The following is a 20,362-nucleotide window of genomic DNA, read 5'->3' as shown; positions in this document are numbered from 1 at the left end:
CGCCCTGGATAAGGGCGTCTGCCAAGAAATAATAATAATAATAATAATAATAATAATAATAATAATAATAATAATAATAACGTGATGCACCTTCTTTGACATTAATGTAGCGAGGGCTACTGGGTGCACGATTGTGTAGCCAACTACGCCACTGAAGGCACCAACTTCAGTTTAGGTTAATTCAGGTGTTTTTTTGTTTTCTTAATTACCATTGTAATTGTTTGAACTGTGGATACAAATAAACAATTTCAATCTGTCATCCATATTAGAATGTGTAGTACATTTTGTTTCACTTCTTGAACTCGGCTGCTTTTGTTTTTTAATAAAGAAAAATAAAGTATTCCAGATGTAATCTAAAAGTATTCTGATTACATTACTGACTTGTAGTAATGTATTGGATTAGGTTACAGATTATTTTCAAAACAAGGTAATCAGTATTTTGTAACGGAATACTTTTTAAAAGTAACCCTCCCAACCCTCGTGCTATATTAAATACAAGTTATTATTTACAGTTATTAATATATGGTAGTCACAGAAGTGTCACAGAATTGCCAATAGTGAGGTAAAAAAATTATAATCATAAAATCATTGGTGTTGGTCTGATTTGCAATTTTAGGATTTAGCCTAAAAGATGATGCTTCAAGTTTTTAAATCGGTCCAGTGGAACTAAATCATTGATTGCGATGAAAAAAGTGACAAATCATGTGTAATCGTGAGAAACTGTGCAAAAGTCTGAGTGTATCACATATGGGCATGAATTGCACACCATGGCACACAGGCCGAGGAATATGCTTTCAGAAATCATTTTGGGGCCAAAATGACAAAGTCATTTTTTAGGAATGACTATGTTAGCGGGGTCTCTCTAGGAAAAATATTAAAGTGCTTTTACAAAAATGAAAAAAAAAAAAAAAAAACTAAAGTTATTCAATGTTTTGTGTCATTGGGATGTACAGCATACATCACTGTCAATCATTTTACTGTTGGTACTGTGTTATTATTTAAGTGTTTCATTTTTTCCTTTGCTAACTACAGGTACAGTTGCCTTAAGAATTATTCACATCCTTCTCCGTTGGGTTTTAGTGACATTACTGTAGGTGCACATTCAGTGTTTGTTGCATACACCGATCAGCAATAACATTATGACTACTGACAGGTGAAGTGAATAACACTGATAATCTCGTTATCATGGCACCTGTCAGTGGGTGGGATATATTAGGCAGCAAGTGAACATTTTGTCCTCAAAGTTGATGTGTTAGAAGCAGAAAAAATGGGCAAGCGTAAGGATCTGAGCGACTTTGACAAGGGCCAAATTGTGATGGCTAGACGACTGGGTCAGAGCATCTCCAAAACTGCAGCTCTTGTGGGGTGTTCCCGGTCTGCAGTGGTCAGTACCTATCAAAAGTGTCCAAGGAAGGAAAAGCGGTGAACCGGCGACAGGGTCATGGGCGGCCAAGGCTCATTGATGCACGTGGGGAGTGAAGCCTGGCCCGTGTGGTCCGATCCAACAGACGAGCTACTGTAGCTCAAATTGAAAAAGTGAATGCTGGTTCTGATAGAGAGGTGCCAGAACACACAGTGCATCGCAGTTTGTTGCGTATGGGGCTGTGTAGCCGCAGACCAGTCAGGGTTCCCATGCTGACCCCTGTCCACTGCCGAAAGCGCCTACAATGGGCACGTGAGCATCAGAACTGGACCACGGAGCAATGGAAGAAGGTGGACTGGTCTGATGAATCACGAGTTCAAGGTGTTGACTTGGCCTCCAAATTCCCCAGATCTCAATCCAATCGAGAATCTGTGGGATGTGCTGGACAAACATGTCCGATCCATGGAGGCCCCACCTCGCAACTTACAAGACTTAAAGGATCTGCTGCTAACGTCTTGGTGCCAGATACCACAGCACACCTTCAGAGGTCTAGTGGAGTCCATGCCCCGACGGGTCAGGGCTATTTTGGCAGCAAAAGGGGGACCTACACAATATTAGGCAGGTGGTCATAATGTTATGGCTGATCGGTGTATAATGAATGACAACAGGACTATTGTCAGACATTCAGTATTGGAATATTCAATGTTGTTTTTAAAGCCCCTGTGACTGAAGTCTACCTGAAGCTGCAGTATCAGTAGTAGCAGCACCAGACAGGTATGAGGTGAATATGGTTTAGGGTGACACGGTTAAGACAGAAATAATATAACAAGACCAAATAAATGCTTTAGTAATAAATGTGGACCCTTGTAAAAAGCTTCAGTTGCAATTACATTGACCTACTTGTTCTTATAGTTTGTACAATACAATATGCACACCAGTTTTAAGGACTTTTTTAATAATCAGAAACAGAGACAAGTTTAATTGTGCCAAAAAATACACCACTTAACATGATTTCTGAATTTGGAGTGGTCTCTTAATTTTTTCCAGAGCTGTATATGAGAATGGGACCCACTCCACCTGTATTAGATGTCAACCCTCACACTGTGTTTAGCACCAAGCGATATCAGAAATACCAGTGGCGTGAATACAACAGAAACAGTGGAGCAATACTACTGAATATGTATGTACAACAGTACATAAAAGTATACAGTGAGCGAAAAAAGTATTTGATCCCCTGCTGATTTTGTACATTTGCCCACTGACAAAGAAACGATCAGTCTATAATTTTAATGGTAGCTGTATTTTAACAGTGAGAGACAGAATAACAACAAAAAAATCCAGAAAAACGCATTTCAAAAACGTTATGAATTAATTTGCATGTTAATGAGGGAAGTAAGTATTTGATCCCCTATCAATCAGCAAGATTTCTGGCTCCCAGGTGTCTTTTATACAGGTAACGAGCTGAGATTAGGAGCACTCTCTTAAAGGGAGTGCTCCTAATCTCAGCTCGTTACCTGTATAAAAGACACCTGTCCACAGAAGCAATCAATCAATCAGATTCCAAACTCTCCACCATGGCCAAGACCAAAGAGCTGTCCAAGGATGTCAGGGATAAGATTGTAGACCTACACAAGGCTGGAATGGGCTACAAGACCATCGCCAAGCAGCTTGGTGAGAAGGTGACAACAGTTAGTGCGATTATTCGCAAATGGAAGAAACACAAAATAACTGTCAGTCTCCCTCGGTCTGGGGCTCCATGCAAGATCTCACCTTGTGGAGTTTCAATGATCATGAGAACGGTGAGGAATCAGCCCAGAACTACATGGGAGGATCTTGTTAATGATCTCAAGGCAGCTGGGACCATAGTCACCAAGAAAACAATTGGTAACACACCATGAAGGACTGAAATCCTGCAGCGCCCGCAAGGTCCCCCTGCTCAAGAAAGCACATGTACAGGCCCGTCTGAAGTTTGCCAATGAACATCTGAATGATTCAGAGGAGAACTGGGTGAAAGTGTTGTAGTCAGATGAGACCAAAATCGAGCTCTTTGGCATCAACTCAACTTGCCGTGCTTGGAGGAGGAGGAATGCTGCCTATGACCCCAAGAACACCATCCCCACCGTCAAACATGGAGGTGGAAACATTATGCTTTGGGGGTGTTTTTCTGCTAAGGGGACAGGACAACTGCACCGCATCAAAGGGACGATGGACGGGGCCATGTACCGTCAAATCTTGGGTGAGAACCTCCTTCCCTCAGCCAGGGCATTGAAAATGGGTCGTGGATGGGTATTCCAGCATGACAATGACCCAAAACACACAGCCAAGGCAACAAAGCAGTGGCTCAAGAAGAAGCACATTAAGGTCCTGGAGTGGCCTAGCCAGTCTCCAGACCTTAATCCCATAGAAAATCTGTGGAGGGAACTGAAGGTTCGAGTTGCCAAACGTCAGCCTCGAAACCTTAATGACTTGGAGAGGATCTGCAAAGAGGAGTGGGACAAAATCCCTCCTGAGATGTGTGCAAACCTGGTGGCCAACTACGAGAAATGTCTGACCCTCAAAGGGGTCAAATAGTTATTTCACTCATTAACATGCAAATCAATTTATAACTTTTTTTAAATGTGTTTTTCTGGATTTTGTTGTTGTTATTCTGTCTCTCACTGTTAAAATACACCTACCATTAAAATTATAGACTGATCATTTCTTTGTCAGTGGGCAAACGTACAAAATCAGCAGGGGATCAAATACTATTTTCCCTCATTGTACTTACATTTTAAATAACTTAGGATACCCTGTAGATGTAGTTATGCCAAACATTTGTAACAATTGTAATATGCCCCCCCCCCAAAACATTTAGCTGTATGATGCCCCTGCCAAAAACTGCCACATTGTGCACTAGCTAGGTTGATCGGTTAGTTAAATATGAAAATATGATATAAAAGACCTTTAATTCAAGATTTTATTCAATTACCTCGGATGATTTGTCGAGAAGTCTATGTTTATAGCCCAATGTTACCCTTTGACAAATGAAAGTAATTTCTAGATCTGTGCCTAAATAAAATATTTTTTTCTTGGACGTTGTTTTCTGCAGGATAAAATCTAGGAGCCTTCAAAATACATTGATAATATAATTTATGGAAAATAAAATGTTGGATTAAAATATCAAATTAATCTCCTGTGTGCCTCCTTCATAAGGCTCACACACAAACACATGCACATTCACCTTGTGGTACTTGAGTTTTTACAAGTGTAAAATTTGAATTGTGGCCCTATTTGCGGCAGGGTGAGGAACTTGGGACACCGATGATAAATTGCCATATAAAAGCACTAGATAGTTGTTTATGATTAGGGGAGTGAAATAAAATGTACGAAGATCCAGATATATTGTTGCTTTTAATATTATTTTTTTTTCAGGACATTAACTTCTAAATGCAGAGTTCTAGTACACTTTGAGACACACATTATTATTATTATTGTTATTATTATTATTATTATTATTATTTATTTATTTATTTATTTATTTATTAGCAGATGCCCTTGTCCAGGGCGGCTTACAAAATATAAGCGCAATACAAAGTGCAAAAATACAGTGCAGTTCACGGCATAAAACATGACAAATTACAATTTACATAATACAGTTAAATTCAAAGCATAATACATTTTACAAATTACAATTTACACAAGTGTAAACAATAAATGAGGTCTTACATCCTGGACTGTAAAAGCTGACAGTCAAGGAACAGGGGAAAGGGAGCATAGGGGAGATCAAAATAACAATTTGAGTACTAGTAACGTAAGGCAAGTAGTGTGATAAAATGTGGTATAAGTGCTTTCTTACAGGAGAGTAAAAGACTAAATTACAAGTACTGTCTGAAATTATGTGTTTTGAGTAAGCGCTGGAGGGAGGTCAAGGACTCTGCTGTTTCTACATTAAGAAACAATAACTGTTATATCAATGTTTTGCCCCTGGTTTCTACCAGAAAGAAAGACAGCAAGTCAAATGACACCTATAGCACATTAAGGGGGGCAAAGTGCATATCAACCATGCAGTATTGCACATTTTCCACTCAAATGCTGCCTTACAAGTACATTGTACATGCATACTGCTTTTAGCTAAAGTTGTTCTGAATCCATGGCTACCAAAAACATTGTGGTTCATAGCAAAAGCATGTTGTGTATAAGCTACAATGTAAAAGTCTGTTTCTCCCTCTGTACTCTGATCACTTCTCTCTGCAGCGGCACGTAATCTGACACCTGCTTTATCAGCTGAGAATCCCAGGGCTCACAGAGGGTCTTTGGATTGGCTAGATATTTGTAGAGTCACAGTCTGTGATTGAGTTAAAAAATATAACATCTCTAAGGCTGAAGACAGACACAGTAATGTCCTTTCCATTGGTCAATACCATGCCCATGTTCTGCTGTTGCGTATTGGATTGCAAACACAAGGAAAGATTCTTTTTAGATGAATCTCAGATACACCTCTGAAAAAATGCATTTCTCAATCACAAATAATTTCCCCATTAATTAATACTTAGTAATAGGTCGAATATTCCTTAATGTACAACCGATTCCAAAACAGCCTTTGATTAAATGCCACAGTTACCCACGGCAGTTTTGTCTGTTTTTCAACTGTTTAATCTCACCCTTGTAATTGATATCTGCGGCTACGACTTCCTACAGAAAACTACCATGCCCAGAATTCATCACTCTGGCGGCGTGTTTACGTGGTTGCGTTCACGTCGCGCAGACTTCAGTCAATGGTCACGTTCGTACTGCGCAGATTTCCGCAGTTCTGTGAGGGTCTACGCAGCTCCACCAATGGGATCGGTGGGATTCTGCAAATCTGTGTAGAACTGCGGAAATCTGCGCCACACGAATCTGCACAGAATATGAACATTTAGCCAATGAATGTTCAGACTTTCCGCAGATCGTGTGCAGAGTGACTAAAGTCTGCTTGTTGCTCCCACGTAAACACACACTTCCCATCATAGCAATAGGAGATACTGAACCAAAACAAGAAAAAATATATAAACTACAATAATACAAAATAAGAAGACTATTGCTGTTAATACAGCTGTGGGGAGGAACAGCAGAGTGTGCAGCACAGCGCAGTCTGGAGAGGAGGGTCGCGCTGCGGCGGAATGATGGAAGACCACAGACGTGTAAGTGCATTGTTGTGTGTAACAGGATCTGAAGCATACGGACTGCTTCAACATGTACTTGTACCCGACAAAACGCCCAACTCGAACGAGCTGAAGTGCTGCAGCGGCATTTCATACCCAGTCCCCAGTGCCGGACGGGCTCGGTCCACAGCGGTCAGAACGAGGCTGCGCGGAGCTGGGCATGCGTGTGAGACGCGGACGGGTCAGTCTGTGGGCTGCCGTACAGAGGAGCTCGCTGTGGCCAAACACTGAACCTTGGTCTCTGATACGGAAATGTTTCTAAAAATGCGCAAGAATTACCATGCAAAAATGTGACCATGCCGGAAAATGCGGATAAAGCCTTGCAGCGATGAGTATAGCGGCCGCTCCAGCAACACACCGTTTCTCGGTGGTCCGGTCGTCTTACGGGGTTTAACGCAGTCAGGCTGAACTGATGTTTCCCGGATTACGCTAATGCTCTGACTGATATCCGAGAGTTTGTGTGGATTTAATGAGCTCGTTAGTTTCTCACACAGCGCAGTGATTATTAGAGATAATTATTAAAGAGGAAGCGCAGTGATTTGGCAGAAGAGCTGCCGCCTGTGGTATGAGAAGGTACAGCACATTATATTGAAGAAGCCTGACAAGCAATTGCATACATGTTAAATGCTTTAGTTTGTTTTTTAATTGCATCAATGTCAGTGACCCCAAAACACGGTGGTGTTCAATATCATTTATTACAGACTTACGCAGATAATACACAGTGCTCTGTGCTGGACATATGTATATATTCATTATATAGTCATCTATTATTTCTAGGCTGTTGTATATACTGTGTTTAATCTTGCTTATAGCCTGTTTGATTTACAGTTCCTTAAAGATGAGGAAGGTGGATAAGAAGCTGGCTGTGAGTGAGAACTGGGATATTTAGTTGTCATGTCTGCACTTCAAAGGTTTAAGCTTACAGTGTCAAACTGGATCTGATTATCTTTCTAACCAGGCTGATCTGTGATGCCTTTGGTGCAATAAACTTATTTTTGAAGGAAAATATCCCCCTCACAATGTTTTAACAACATCACTTATCTAAATCTTAAAGGGGATATAATTAAACTCAGTGATGGGGAAAAAGGTTGGTTGTGTTGAATAAATGTTATAACTGCAATTAATAGTGTATGATCAACATTACTGTGGTATTACTGATGTTCAGTCCTAATTCATCAGCTAGAGAAATCATCCCAACCGAACTGTAACAATCAAATAAATAATCTGTATAAATTTAAAGAATAACCAACCTTTAATAACCAATAATTGTTTCTCACCAAAAAGTTTGCCTTGCCTTGATCTAGTGGATCTGCTATGAACGGCGTCATCAATGGGGTCGTGTCCACTGTCATGTCATTGGGCAGATTAAATATATTCAGACTCTTCGGAGATGGAAAATCCAGAGTTAATGCCAATTTATCCTGAAACTTGGCCAGTTAACCTACTTATCCACATACGAATATTGGGCAAGACAACTGCTACAGATGTGGAGGGAAATCCAAGCCATTGCCATTTGGAAACCGAGTCGTGTTACAAATGCAAGAAAACGGGACATGTGGCACACAGCTGTAAAAATAAGACTAATGTGGCTACTGCACACATTGTAAATGAAGAGCAGGAAGACGACAGCAGTAGTGAGGACTGTACAGTTAGTTGCAGTGTATACAAGCAGTGAAGGAGAAAAAGGTGTTTCCATTTTGTTGTGCCTATAGGACACACCAGTCAAGACCCAGTTGCACCTAGAAAATTAGAAGTTGGATTTACCTGAAAAAATTACTTCAACTGGTCATAAGTAACTGAATTAAGTTGTCTCAATTCAAAAATAAAAATGTGTTGAAATTAATGTCTGAAGTTAGTTGAACCTGTTTTTGTAATTGTTAAAAAACAAATTATTTGGGTTTAAATTAATCAACACTTATATTTATAAAAACTGACAGTTTGCTTTCAGTCAAGCCAGATTCTTAAATTTTAAACCCTCAAACTTCAGTTCACTAATACAAAATCAAATTTCTTCAAAAACTAAAACCTTGAGTCAAATTCAGTCCAAAGTAAATGTATTTACTGTCCAATAACTGTTGCCATGCACATTACAGAAATGAGAATTTAGAGCCACAGTCATTGAAACATTGTTTTGGGAAAAATAAAGAACATTTCACAGGACAATAGCAAATATGCCAATTAAAAGAGCAGCAATAATGGTTAATAACCATTTGAAAAGAAAGTGGGTAAAAGTGTGAACAGCAAGCCACACCCACACTGGGAAAGCACATCAGTTGAGGGGATTCTCCAAAATTTGTTACATATGAAATAATCTAGAAAGGTATCCTGGTAGAGGGGAGAGTCTCAGCTGAAGCTGCAACATTTATTATTTCTTGGCAGACGCCCTTATCCAGGGTGACTTACAAAATATAAGTGCAATAATACAGTTCAGTACAAGGCATCAAACATTACAAATTCAAATTTACATAAGTGCAATTCAAAGCATAATACATTTTACAACTTCCAATTTACACAAGTAAATACAATAATTGAGGTCATACATCCTGGATTGTGAAAGCTGAGTGCAGCCAAGATGTTAGGTCACAGTCTACAGGAAAGGGAACAAGGGGGAACATAAAATGAAGTAAGATAAAACGTTGTAAAGTGCTATCTTACAAGAGAGTAATGGACTAATATTACAAGTACTGTCTTAAAAGATGTGTCTTGAGTAAGCGCCGGAATGAGGTCAAGGACTCTGCTGTTTTGACTTCGGTGGGAAGGTCGTTGCACCACTTAGGGGCCAGGGATGAGAAGGAGTGGCTCTGGAGGAAGGGGAGTGGAGAGGAGGCAGAGTTAGTCTTCTGGCACTGGAGGAACGCAGTGGTCTGGAGGGGATGTATGGAGAGACGAGTGACTGAAGGTAGCTTGGTGCAGTGTGGTCGAGACAGCGGTAGATGAGGGTCAGTGTCTTGAACTGAATGTGTGCCGGTATCGGGAGCCAGTGGAGGGAGCGGAGCAGTGTGTGTGAATCGGGGCAGAGAGAATACCAGGCGAGCCGCAGAGTTCTGGATGAGCTGGAGTGGGCGGGTGAGGAAGGGACGGATTCGGTGTATGTTTCTCAGGAAGAATCTACAGGTGCGTGTCAGTGTGGTGATGTGCTGGGTGTAGGAGAGCACAGGATCGAGGGTGACTCCTAGATTTTTAGAGGAAGAAGGAGAGAGTGTGGTGGATTCCAAGGGGATTGAGATGGAGAGATCAGCAGAAGGCGAGGAAGAGTGGGGGAAAAACAGGAGATCCAATTTGGAGAGGTTGAGCTTGAGGTGGTACAAGTGCATCCAGGTGGAGATAGCAGATAAGCAGGAAGAGATGCGATAGGAGATGAAAGGGTCAGAAGAGGGAAAGACAGGAAGATCTGGGCATCATCTTCGTAGAAGTGGTAGGAGAAACCATGGGATGTGATGAGGGGGCCCAGGGAGCGAGTGTAGAGAGAGAACAAGAGCGGGCCCAGGACGGAGCCTTGGGGAACGCCTGTGAGGAGAGGTTGGGGGGTGGATGAGGAACCTCGCCATGTCACTTGATAGGTCCGGTCACTGAGGTAGGAGGAGAACCAGGCGAGAGCAGTCCCAGAGATTCCAAGGTCAGCAAGGCAGGAGAGGAGGATGGAGTGATCGACAGTGTCAAATGCTACAGAGAGATCAAGGAGGATGAGGACTGAGGAGAGGGAGGCCGCCCAAGCACAGCTGAAGGAGTCAGTGACTGCCAGGAGAGCCGTATCAGTGGAGTGAGCTGTGCGGAAGCCGGATTGCAGAGGATCAAGGAGTGAGAAAGTCAGAGAGCTGATGGTGGACAGCACGCTTGAGGGTCTTTGAGAGGAAGGGGAGTAGGGTGATAGTTTTGAGGAGAGGTGAGGTCAAGGGTAGGTTTCTTGAGGAGTGGGATGACAGCAGCTTGTTTAAATGCAGAGGGGAAACAGCCAGAGAGGAGTGAGGAGGGTGGAGATGAAGGAGAGTAGATCAGGAACAAATCGCTTTGAGGAGGCAAATGGGGAGAGGGTCCAGGGCACACGTCCTCTCTCCTCCTAGGTCACAGAGTCAGAAAGAGGTGAGAATGTCCCCCAATGTAACAAGACAATAAACGCATGCCTTGGCAAGAGCACGCAAGTCTCCCTAGTAGAGCCATTGACCGAACTAAGTGCACAACACATTGCTGTAAAGATTGTGCATAAAGAAAAAAAATGACATGCAGAATTACATGGAGTGGTCAACATCCATGCTGCCAGGTGGGGGTTAGGGCTTTTCAGAATAAACATTGAATGTATTAAATTATCAGTGTAAGCATATATATTTTGTGTTTCATACTTATCTTAGCAGATCATGTTTCTTAAAACATCTTGCACACTTGTACAGTAAGCATTCAATGCAGGGTTTAAATTTACCCCTATGGTTTAATGTAATGGTCTGGTTTAATGCCTGCTGATGACAGTGGCAATTGAGGGGCTTTTTATGACAGTTTTGAACTTCATTATTTCCAACAACAATTATTTAAGTAATGCCCATTACTTAAATGTTGTTGGATATAACAAAGTTCAATTATACACATGAAACATTTTAATTTAACTCGAACATGGTCAGTCTCTGATAACAGGAGAAACATAAATCGATGAGATTGTCATGCGAGGAACCTTCGAACGTTTGGAAAGACCTCCAACGTTCTGGAGACTGAACAAACCTTCGAACCTTCCAAGAAAGCCCTAACAGTATTTAGAGATTAAGTATTTAACAATGTCTTGAAATCCAGTTCCAGAAATCTGTAAATCATAATTTGGCATTCCATATACTAGTGGGTAGGGCTGTCCATTTTGTTTGACCATAATTTGTCATACAAATAATTGCAATTAACAAATTTTTGTATTTATCTTTGTATTTGTTTTACTTTTATACTACATTGAAGTATAGCCCACAGATGCATACAGCTTTATGGAATAGTAATTTATTGACATTTAAATAACTTGATACTTAAATAACATTAAGTGCTTGATTTTTAGGTTTAATAAACAAAAATAAATTGCACATTGGGAAGTTATGCCATAAGTAATACATTTTAAAAAGACAACAAAATGAAAATACTGTGCGATGGCCAGAATAGACCCTCTCTCCGTCTTTTATTGACCTTTCCTACTGCTTCTCAGTGGCGAGATTCTGTGCAAGGAGCACTAACATTCACTTGGTCTGGTTTTAGACCAGATCTAACTGGGGTGACAAAGCCAGCCGTACCGACCACTCTCTTTGACGCAGTGCTTGTTGCACAAACACACACACTTTCTGGCCAGCTTGGCCATCAACAGGAATGGCAACGGATTGTCATGCCACCACTTCAGCGGGTCTGCAGAGGTATTGCTTGTTAAAACAACCCCCTGGTAGCTTGTCTGGAGTAGCGGTCAGTGTCCGTACACTTTTTCACTGTTGCCCATTATTAATAATATTACTAACAATAATACATAATTTAGTTGACATACCCATAGATAGTTAGGACATACACATTACACATTAGAGCTAAAGATCAAACTTTTTTTTTGCTGTTCTCGGTTAATATAATTTATTTATTAATTTAGCGGACACATTCATTATACACCGATCAGCCATAACATTATGACCACCTGCCTAATATTGTGTAGGTCCCCCTTTTGCCACCAAACAGCCCTGACCCGTCGAGGCATTGATTCCACTAGACCTCTGAAGGTGTGCTGTGGTATCTGGCACAAAGACGTTAGCAGCAGATCCTTTAAGTCCTGTAAGTTGCGAGGTGGGGCCTCCGTGGATCGGACATGTTTGTCCAGCACATCCCACAGATGCTCGATTGGATTGAGATCTGTGGAATTTGGAGGCCAAGTCAACACCTTGAGCTCATGATTCATCAGAACAGGCCACCTTCTTCCATTGCTCCGTGGTCCAGTTCTGATGCTCACGTGCCCATTGTAGGCGCTTTCGGCAGTGGACAGGGGTCAGCATGGGCACCCTGACTGGTATGCGGCTACGTAGCCCCATACACAACAAACTGCGATGCACTGTGTGTTCTGACACCTTTCTATCAGAACCAGCATTCACTTTTTCAGCAATTCGATCGGACCACACGGGCCAGCCTTCGCTCCCCACATGCATCAACGAGCCTTGGCCCCCCCATGACCCCATCGCCGGTTCACCGCTTTTCCTTCCTTGGACCAATTTTGATAGGTACTGACCACTGCAGACCAGGAACACCCCACAAGAGCTGCAGTTTTGGAGATGCTCTGACCCAGTCGTCTAGCCTTCACAATTTGGCCCTTGTCAAAGTCGCTCAGATCCTTACGCTTGCCCATTTTTCCTGCTTCTGACACATCAACTTTGAGGACAAAATGTTGACTTGCTGCCTAATATATCCCACCCACTGACAGGTGCCATGATAACAACATTATCAGTGTTATTCACTTCACCTGTTAGTGGTCATAATGTTATGGCTGATCGGTGTATACAGCTCTGGAAAAAATTAAGAGACCACTCCAAGTTCAGAAATCATAGTTAAGTGGTCTCAATTTTTTCCAGAGCTGTATATGCTCATGACTTACCAATCACATACACACGAACATCATATCAATGGACACATAACCATTTCAGTCATTAGCCAACATCTTCAATCGTGGATCACCGATTTCCCTGACACTTCTGATGTGGTCCGGCTCGTAGGAAAACAAGACAAAACCATTATAGATGGACAAGGGATACAAATTCTTCTTCAAGCAGTAGATTTTTTACATGCAGGGCTACAGAATCAAAAAATAAACAAGCTTGTAAAATTAAAGCAAGAAGCCGAGAATAAAACGTGAGCAGTTTTACACAGAAAAGCAGAAAAGCTTGCTCTTGCTCTCGCTGGTGCCAAGACCATACAAATGTGCTTCATCTTGTAACAATTTCCCGGAAACACTATCAACTTTAAAGATGAAAGGGTAAAATTAAATGTTAAGACACTTAACCCAATCAACTGCCAGAAAAAATAAGGAACACCAGATTCATAAAAAAGAATTGATTCGTCTTTTATTAAAGTCTAGAAAGTGAAAATTAAGGTAGTAACCAGATGGAAGAAGAAAGGTAAAACAAATAATGAATAGCGAGGTAGAGCACTGCAAACGTTCGTCCAAAAGATGAAGTGGGGAAAAAAAAAAAAAAAAAAAATCAAAATAGGAAGTGCACGCAATAAAGATCAAAATAATCAATATAAAAGTCTCGAAATGAAAAGGCTCTTTGTAATCCAAGGAAAAAACAAAGTAGAGTCAGATGAGCTTATTCCATATAAAAATAATGCAAAAAATCCCCCAAATAAACAATCCCAGCCTGCATATCCAGTATATACAAAAAAAAAAAAATGTAAGCCAAGTGTTCTCACCCACCAGGACGCACTTCAGGCTTGTTTGCAGTATGGTTCTTCCATATCCAATGTTGCAGCATTCACTTGAACTTGAAGTGGTGGGAAAACAGCCAGGGTCCCAGCGCTCCACACTTTCAAAGGCAGTTCCATACAAATGACAACCATGAAAACACACACAAATGTCCAAACACTCGTGAACAGGAAGTATATATAGCCAGAGGCTAGGTCATGTGACACCTTGCTGGTCATTTCCTGTCTAGACTGTTTTCCCCCTTAAAGATTCAACATCTCTTTACTGCAGCTAAGGAAAGTTTTTTTCAAAGGAAAGGAAAGATATAACAATTATAGTGAAATGAAAGAATGGACTCCTGGCCAGGCTACTGCAGCTTATTAAGTCTGCAGATGGGGAATTTAAGCCCCCACTTTATGTGGTATAGTCACAATCTTACACAGAAATCTATGTCCTCATCTCTTTTAATTGCAGCACCCTCTTGTTTCAAAGCTCTAAGTTGCTTTTGAAATCAAGAAATCCCAAATATGTCTGCTTTGTGTACTATCTGTACACTGTGGTACGACAGCAGCTCTTACTGTTCATCTCTGATGGATCCTAGTAAACACGGATGGCAGAAGTAGCGATCCCCTGCTTCTCGAATTTCCGGTTTCGTGAAGTTTGGTGTAGAACTGTTGTAGACCTACAGTAACGAAACTGTGGAAGACACAATCCGTGTACAAACACGCTTGCTTTGTTTGGAAGCTACTATGAGAAAGTTCAAAACGCGAAAATCTTTGATCATCGAATCAACCGATTATACGATTTGATCGCAGTCTGGTCCTATAATCATGATTATATGATCATCGCAACAGCTGTACTAGTGGGCAGACTGCACTCTGACACAGAGCTCCTACATGCTCTCAGTTATTTAGAGCTCTACAGTATTTAAAGATTAAATATTTAATGAAATCTTCAAATCCATTTGACTGTCCATATACGTGCGCCAGTCTGTGCTCTTACTGTCTGACTTCATACATGCTCCCAGTTTATTTGCTGACTGGTCACTTTATTAGCACTTCTGAATTATGTTCTGATATAATGACTCATATTGGAATTGCATTAACTGTGAGTTTTCAGAGCTGCTGTTCTCAATGTTGTTCTCCTGTGTCATCTCTCCCCCAGGAGCTGTAGAGGCCAGCACTCTCCCTGACTCTGTGGAAAGGGCTCCCACTGAGCAGCAGCACTGGGAGCAGGAGTGGGGCTCCAGTCTGAGGCAGGACACAGCTACTGAAGGCACCCAGGGGCTGAGTGAGCAGCCCAGAAGCAGAGTGAGGAGGAGCTCAGGGCACAGGAGTCTGACCACATGGCAGAGCTACACACTGAGGGGTCGACACAGGGACTCGGAACGCTGGGATCTGACACTGCAGGGTCAAAGGTCATGCTAAAGGTCATAAAGCACGACCCTGAGCTGGACTGCACCCACACTGCAGATCTCTGCAAGACCCAGTCTCTGGGATCTGAGTGTGGACCCAGTGCAGCTGGTGCTGAGCCGGGCTCTACCAGAACACAGTGTGGACCCAGTCTGCTGTCTGATCACATCAAAACAGAGGATGACACACTGGAGTGTGTTTACACAGTGGAGCAGGGAACACAGATTCCCTTCAGAGATGCACTCAGTCATCTCAAAATTGACAACATTACAGACAGTGCCTGGGACCTGTGGCCTGAGCTCCCTGTAGCTGGACAGTGTGACCCAGAGTCTGCTGCCTTAAGGATGGGGCTCAGTGGGGGGAGGGACAGTGCACTGAGTGGCGAAAGCCCATCATCGCAGCGCAGACAGCTGCGTCCCAGACCCCCTACACCACCTCGCTTCTCCAGCTCCCCCTCCTCACCACTGCAGCATGGAAAACAGCGTCCCCATCGCCAGCCCCAGAGTAGGAAGAGCCTCACAGGGGCATCAGAGCTGATTAAGCAGTACAGCACTCACAGAGAGAAGAAGTTCCGCTGTGCCCATTGTGGGAAGTGCTTCTTTCGGGCACATCACCTCATCGCACACCAGCGCATTCACACAGGAGAGAAACCGTTCAGTTGTGACCAATGTGGGAAGAGTTTCTCTCAGATAGGTAGCCTCATCGCACACAGGCGCGTTCACACAGGAGAGAGACCATTCTGCTGTCTGCTGTGTGGGAAGAGCTTCTCTCGGGCATATAATCTCAAAGCACACCAGCGCATTCACACAGAGAAACCTTATAGTTGTGCCCAGTGTGGGAAGTGCTTCTCTCTGGCAGATAGTCTCCACGCACACCAGCAGATTCACACAAGAGAGAAACAGTACAGCTGTGCCCAGTGTGGGAAATGCTTCTCTCGGGCAGAAAGCCTCGACGTACACCAGCGCGTTCACACAGGAGAGAAACCGTACAGCTGTGGCCAGTGTGGAAAGAGCTTTGCACGGGCAGACGTCCTCAACAAACACCAGCGCATTCACACAGGAGAGAGATCATACTGCTGTGTGCAGTGTGGGAAGTGCTTCTCTGATGCATCTCACCTTGACCGACACCAGAACATTCACAGGAGAGAGAGACTGTACTGGTGTGTCCATTGCGGGAGGGGCTTCTCTCAGCCATCTCATCTCAACAGACACCAGCGCATTCACATGGGAGAGAAACCGTACTGCTGTCTCCAGTGCGGGAAGTGCTTCTCCGATATTTCTAATCTCAACAGACACCAGCACACTGGCACAGGACAGAGCACCCAGTGTGGGAAGAGCCTCACTGAAACATGAGTCTCTCAGTCTTTGGTGGGCATTATTGTAATTGTTGTTATCATTAAACTTTTTAACCATTATTCAAGTTTCTTACATGGTTTGTCAATCACTAACATACATTGTCTTCTAGAGACACTGTATTACACGCATTACATCATCTCAATGAAAATATATCCACATGACCAGCCTGAAGAACCCAGTCTGGATGCATAGATGGTAAATGTATTTATTTAACATGCCAGGCCTGGAAGGGGCCCGACATGGAAGCACTCTACCTCAGCAGAGACTTATTGAACAGCACATGTGGTCAGCCTTATATACATTGCAGGACATTTGGATCTATGGCCGGGGTCTGCCAGAGTGTTATCTCGAGGTCAGATTTCTGACCCTTGTAATGTTCATGGTAGTCTTCCTTGGAAGAGGTGTGGGATCCAAAGAACAGATGTCTTCCTTTGATATACTAGGAAAGGTCCGATCCCACGGATCTTATTTAACAACTGTCAATCGCTCATTAACAAAAACAGTTCCTGCCTATCTGGAGAAAAAATTAAGTCCACAAACACACTTTTTAACAAACAGCTGTGGGCCCTCTCTCTATCTGCAGTTTGATCTTTTCTATTATTGACAGGAATGTCTAGAGGGTATGCCCTGAACAACTTGCAAAGTGGTTGTTGCTACCATAATACATTTACTTTGCTTGGTCTGCATATTATTATTAATATAAAACATTATATAATTATCACAAAACACTTTCTTCCGCTTTCCTATACAGAGTCTTCACAGCCACTCTTTAGTGGGCTCTTAATGAACTTTCATAATGGGCACTAAAGTTGATCATGTTCAAGGCTGTAAAGCAGTTTGAGAGTCCCAAAATACGAAATATTTCTGGAAAATACAGAGAACAGTCCAGAGATGTGAAATACACGAATTGGGTGAGAAGTCACAAGTGGAACACAATTTCATGACATCTACCAATGAAAGCGACTGTTCAGTTGTTTCTGATGTTGTCAACAATATACATTTCGACATTTATTGTTTTGCTGCAAACAAGCTACAAAATAAGACTGAAGAAACCCTGTATAATGTTTTATATTAATACTAGCATTAGCAATAATATCATGTATACAGATTGAGCAAATTGGATCTATCAAGCTAGCAAAAGTCTGTTAGAAATTCCTTTCTATAATAAAAGGACCACACAGTGGATAGGTAACCTACAGTTGCTCATTTGTTAGTATTTCATGGACTTAATTTTTTTTCCAGACAAGCTGGAGAGGTTGCATCATAGGGATTGATTGACAGTTGTTAATGATGACCGTGGGACTGGACTTCACGGAGTACGTCAAAAGAAGCCATCTGGTTTCTGCATTCCACACCTCCCCCTGGGAAGACAGATTACGAACAGAGACCCATAGGCAATAATTCTTGGAAGCATGTGCCTGGACCCTGCCCACAGAACCATGTCATGCTTTCTGTGAAGGCTGTTACATTTTGTTGTTCAGAGAGACTCTGCTGAGATTGGGGAGCTTCCATGTCAGGGCCTTCCAAGCCAGGCATGTTAAATAAATATAGTATTCTCTGTACTTTTTTTCTCTGTGTTTTTAAGGAAGGGTTCAACAAAGACCAAAGACATTATAATTCAAACAACAAGTCTTTCTTTAATCATTAAATATGCAAAACTCACAAATACCACTTACCAGCATGTCATGGTAAATGTGATTTTAGTTTTACTTCACTTTAAATGAATACAGTGAAGAAGTGTCTCCTGTTTTCCGTTTTGAATGCCTTGAAGCCCAATTTCCATTTCTGTCCCTGGGTGCGTGTGTCCCTGCTGATCTGGAAAAACTCCTCTGGTTTGATGTGGTCGATGCCTTTCATGATTTCGAGGACTTGGATCAAGTTCCCACGTAGTCTCCTCTGATCCAGAGTGAAAAGGTTCAGGTCCCTCAGTCTCTCTGTAGCACATTCCTTTCAGACTTGGAATAGGTCTGGTTGCTCTCTGAACTGCCTCTAGAGCAGCGATATCTTTCTTGAAGTGTGGAGCCCAGAACTGCACACAGTATCCAGATGAGCTCTAACTTGAGCATTGTACAGTCTGAACATCACTGCCCTTGTTCTCAATTCTACACTTTTGACAATATACCCTAGCATTCTGTTTGCCTTTTTCATTGCTTCCCCACATTGCTTGGATGGAGAGAGTGAGGAGTCCACATAGACTCCTAGGTGTGGAACCAATTCAAAAGCTTTCTGAAAATCTAAGTATATCTTATCATATTCTTTCATGTGATGTACAGCTGCAGTTGCATGTTCAAAAAATTCTAATAAATCAGTAAGACACATCTAAACCCATGTTGACTATCTCCAATGTAGCGTAAGGTACACTTATACATTTCAATTAAAGAAGTGAATTTATAGTATCACCTTATCATGAATCCTGGAATCTTGTAGAACTCAATTTCTGTAATAATTGGATGCAGACACCAATTCCAAAGATATAAATTGTCAAATGTATTCAAAAACAAAGACTAAATGTAGCACCACACTAATTATACAAAAGGGAAAAACTAATTAAAATTAAACAAATCAAAGACAAATAACTTCCGTGACCAAATCAAAGACCATGGGATCGCATATGATAACACACAAATCGTTAAACAAAAAAGGTTATAAACACATTGACTACAATACCGGTTAGTAAGATGAAGGTGAGTCTCTCATTAGTATTGTTAGTCAGACATTAAATTACTACGCAGGTTAGTATTTATGTCAGGTAACTTCTCGTTATATATATATCAGTCTCATTTACATTTAGGTGCAGAGAAAGATTCTATCATTACTTGTTACCACAATTTCCCTTAACTGATTATTATTCAATGATTAAGGATAGGCAGGGCCACCTATAATCTGGTGTCTATTAACTTGTGTCAATTTCAGACTAAACAGTTAAACAGGAATGAGAAGACATTTCTCGGCGTTGACAGATTTTATTTCTAAAATTATAAACAAAACAGTTTAATGCAACACACATTTATATTTAAGAAAACTAAATGATATTACACATTCTAGAGTTATGAATCACAGATTAACATTTCTAATTGATTTCTCAAATGTCATGAATCATAAACTCCAAACTGTTAAATTTATCTGAACTTCGTCGCAGAGAGGCCTCTCTGGCTTCAGGCTCAGATAACAGCACACGGCACGAGGTCCGTGTGGTTGGAACAAAGGCAGTCTGGTTCGGCTTTGTCCAAGAACTTCCACTCAGTCGATGCACCTGGAAGTTGGGGTTTCACGAATGTAGAGTCTTTTCCAAACAGATTTTCCACTGGTTTGAAGGCTCCAAGGTTGTGCACAAAATCTTTGTTGTAAGCAGGGTTCCACCATACTTACTTAAAGACAAAGTCTTTGAGGAAAGCAGGGCCCTATTTGGTTCCAAGTGTCAAGTTTCTGAAGACTCAATAGCTATTTAAATGACTGACACTTTCGTATTCAGTCGACTTAGTCAATTGTCCAGCTGTAAAACTCCACTGATCAGGCTCAATCTCCTTCTCCCAGTTTAACTCTTCTGTTGCCGGCAAAGACTTAGTTGGTTTCTGGTTCCGGTTCGGGCAACAGAGCTACAGGTTGAGCTGTGGCAGCGGGTTACTGGTTTAGGTGAGAGAGAGAGAGAGAGAGAGAGAGAGGCC

At 41.9% G+C, this 20,362-nt stretch overlaps 1 protein-coding gene across 1 annotated transcript; it reads left to right on the top strand.

Moving 5' to 3' along the window:
- Positions 1 to 6,255: 6,255 nt before the first annotated feature.
- On the top strand, positions 6,256 to 16,756 carry LOC136749071 (zinc finger protein 391). Its single transcript, XM_066703005.1, has 2 exons — positions 6,256 to 6,522; positions 15,095 to 16,756. Exon 2 carries the CDS (start codon positions 15,276 to 15,278, stop codon positions 16,692 to 16,694), a length of 1,419 nt encoding a protein of 472 aa, XP_066559102.1. The 5' UTR covers positions 6,256 to 6,522; positions 15,095 to 15,275; the 3' UTR covers positions 16,695 to 16,756.
- The last annotated feature ends 3,606 nt before the right edge of the window (positions 16,757 to 20,362 follow it).

The sequence above is a fragment of the Amia ocellicauda genome, chromosome 5 (genome assembly GCF_036373705.1).
Source record: "Amia ocellicauda isolate fAmiCal2 chromosome 5, fAmiCal2.hap1, whole genome shotgun sequence".
NCBI classification, from domain to species: domain Eukaryota; kingdom Metazoa; phylum Chordata; class Actinopteri; order Amiiformes; family Amiidae; genus Amia; species Amia ocellicauda.
This window is presented reverse-complemented; position numbering and strand designations above follow the sequence as displayed.

Excerpts from the sequence above, each read along its gene's own strand:
- LOC136749071 (XM_066703005.1), top strand. The coding sequence starts at position 15,276 with ATGGCAGAGCTACACACTGAGGGGTCGACACAGGGACTCGGAACGCTG.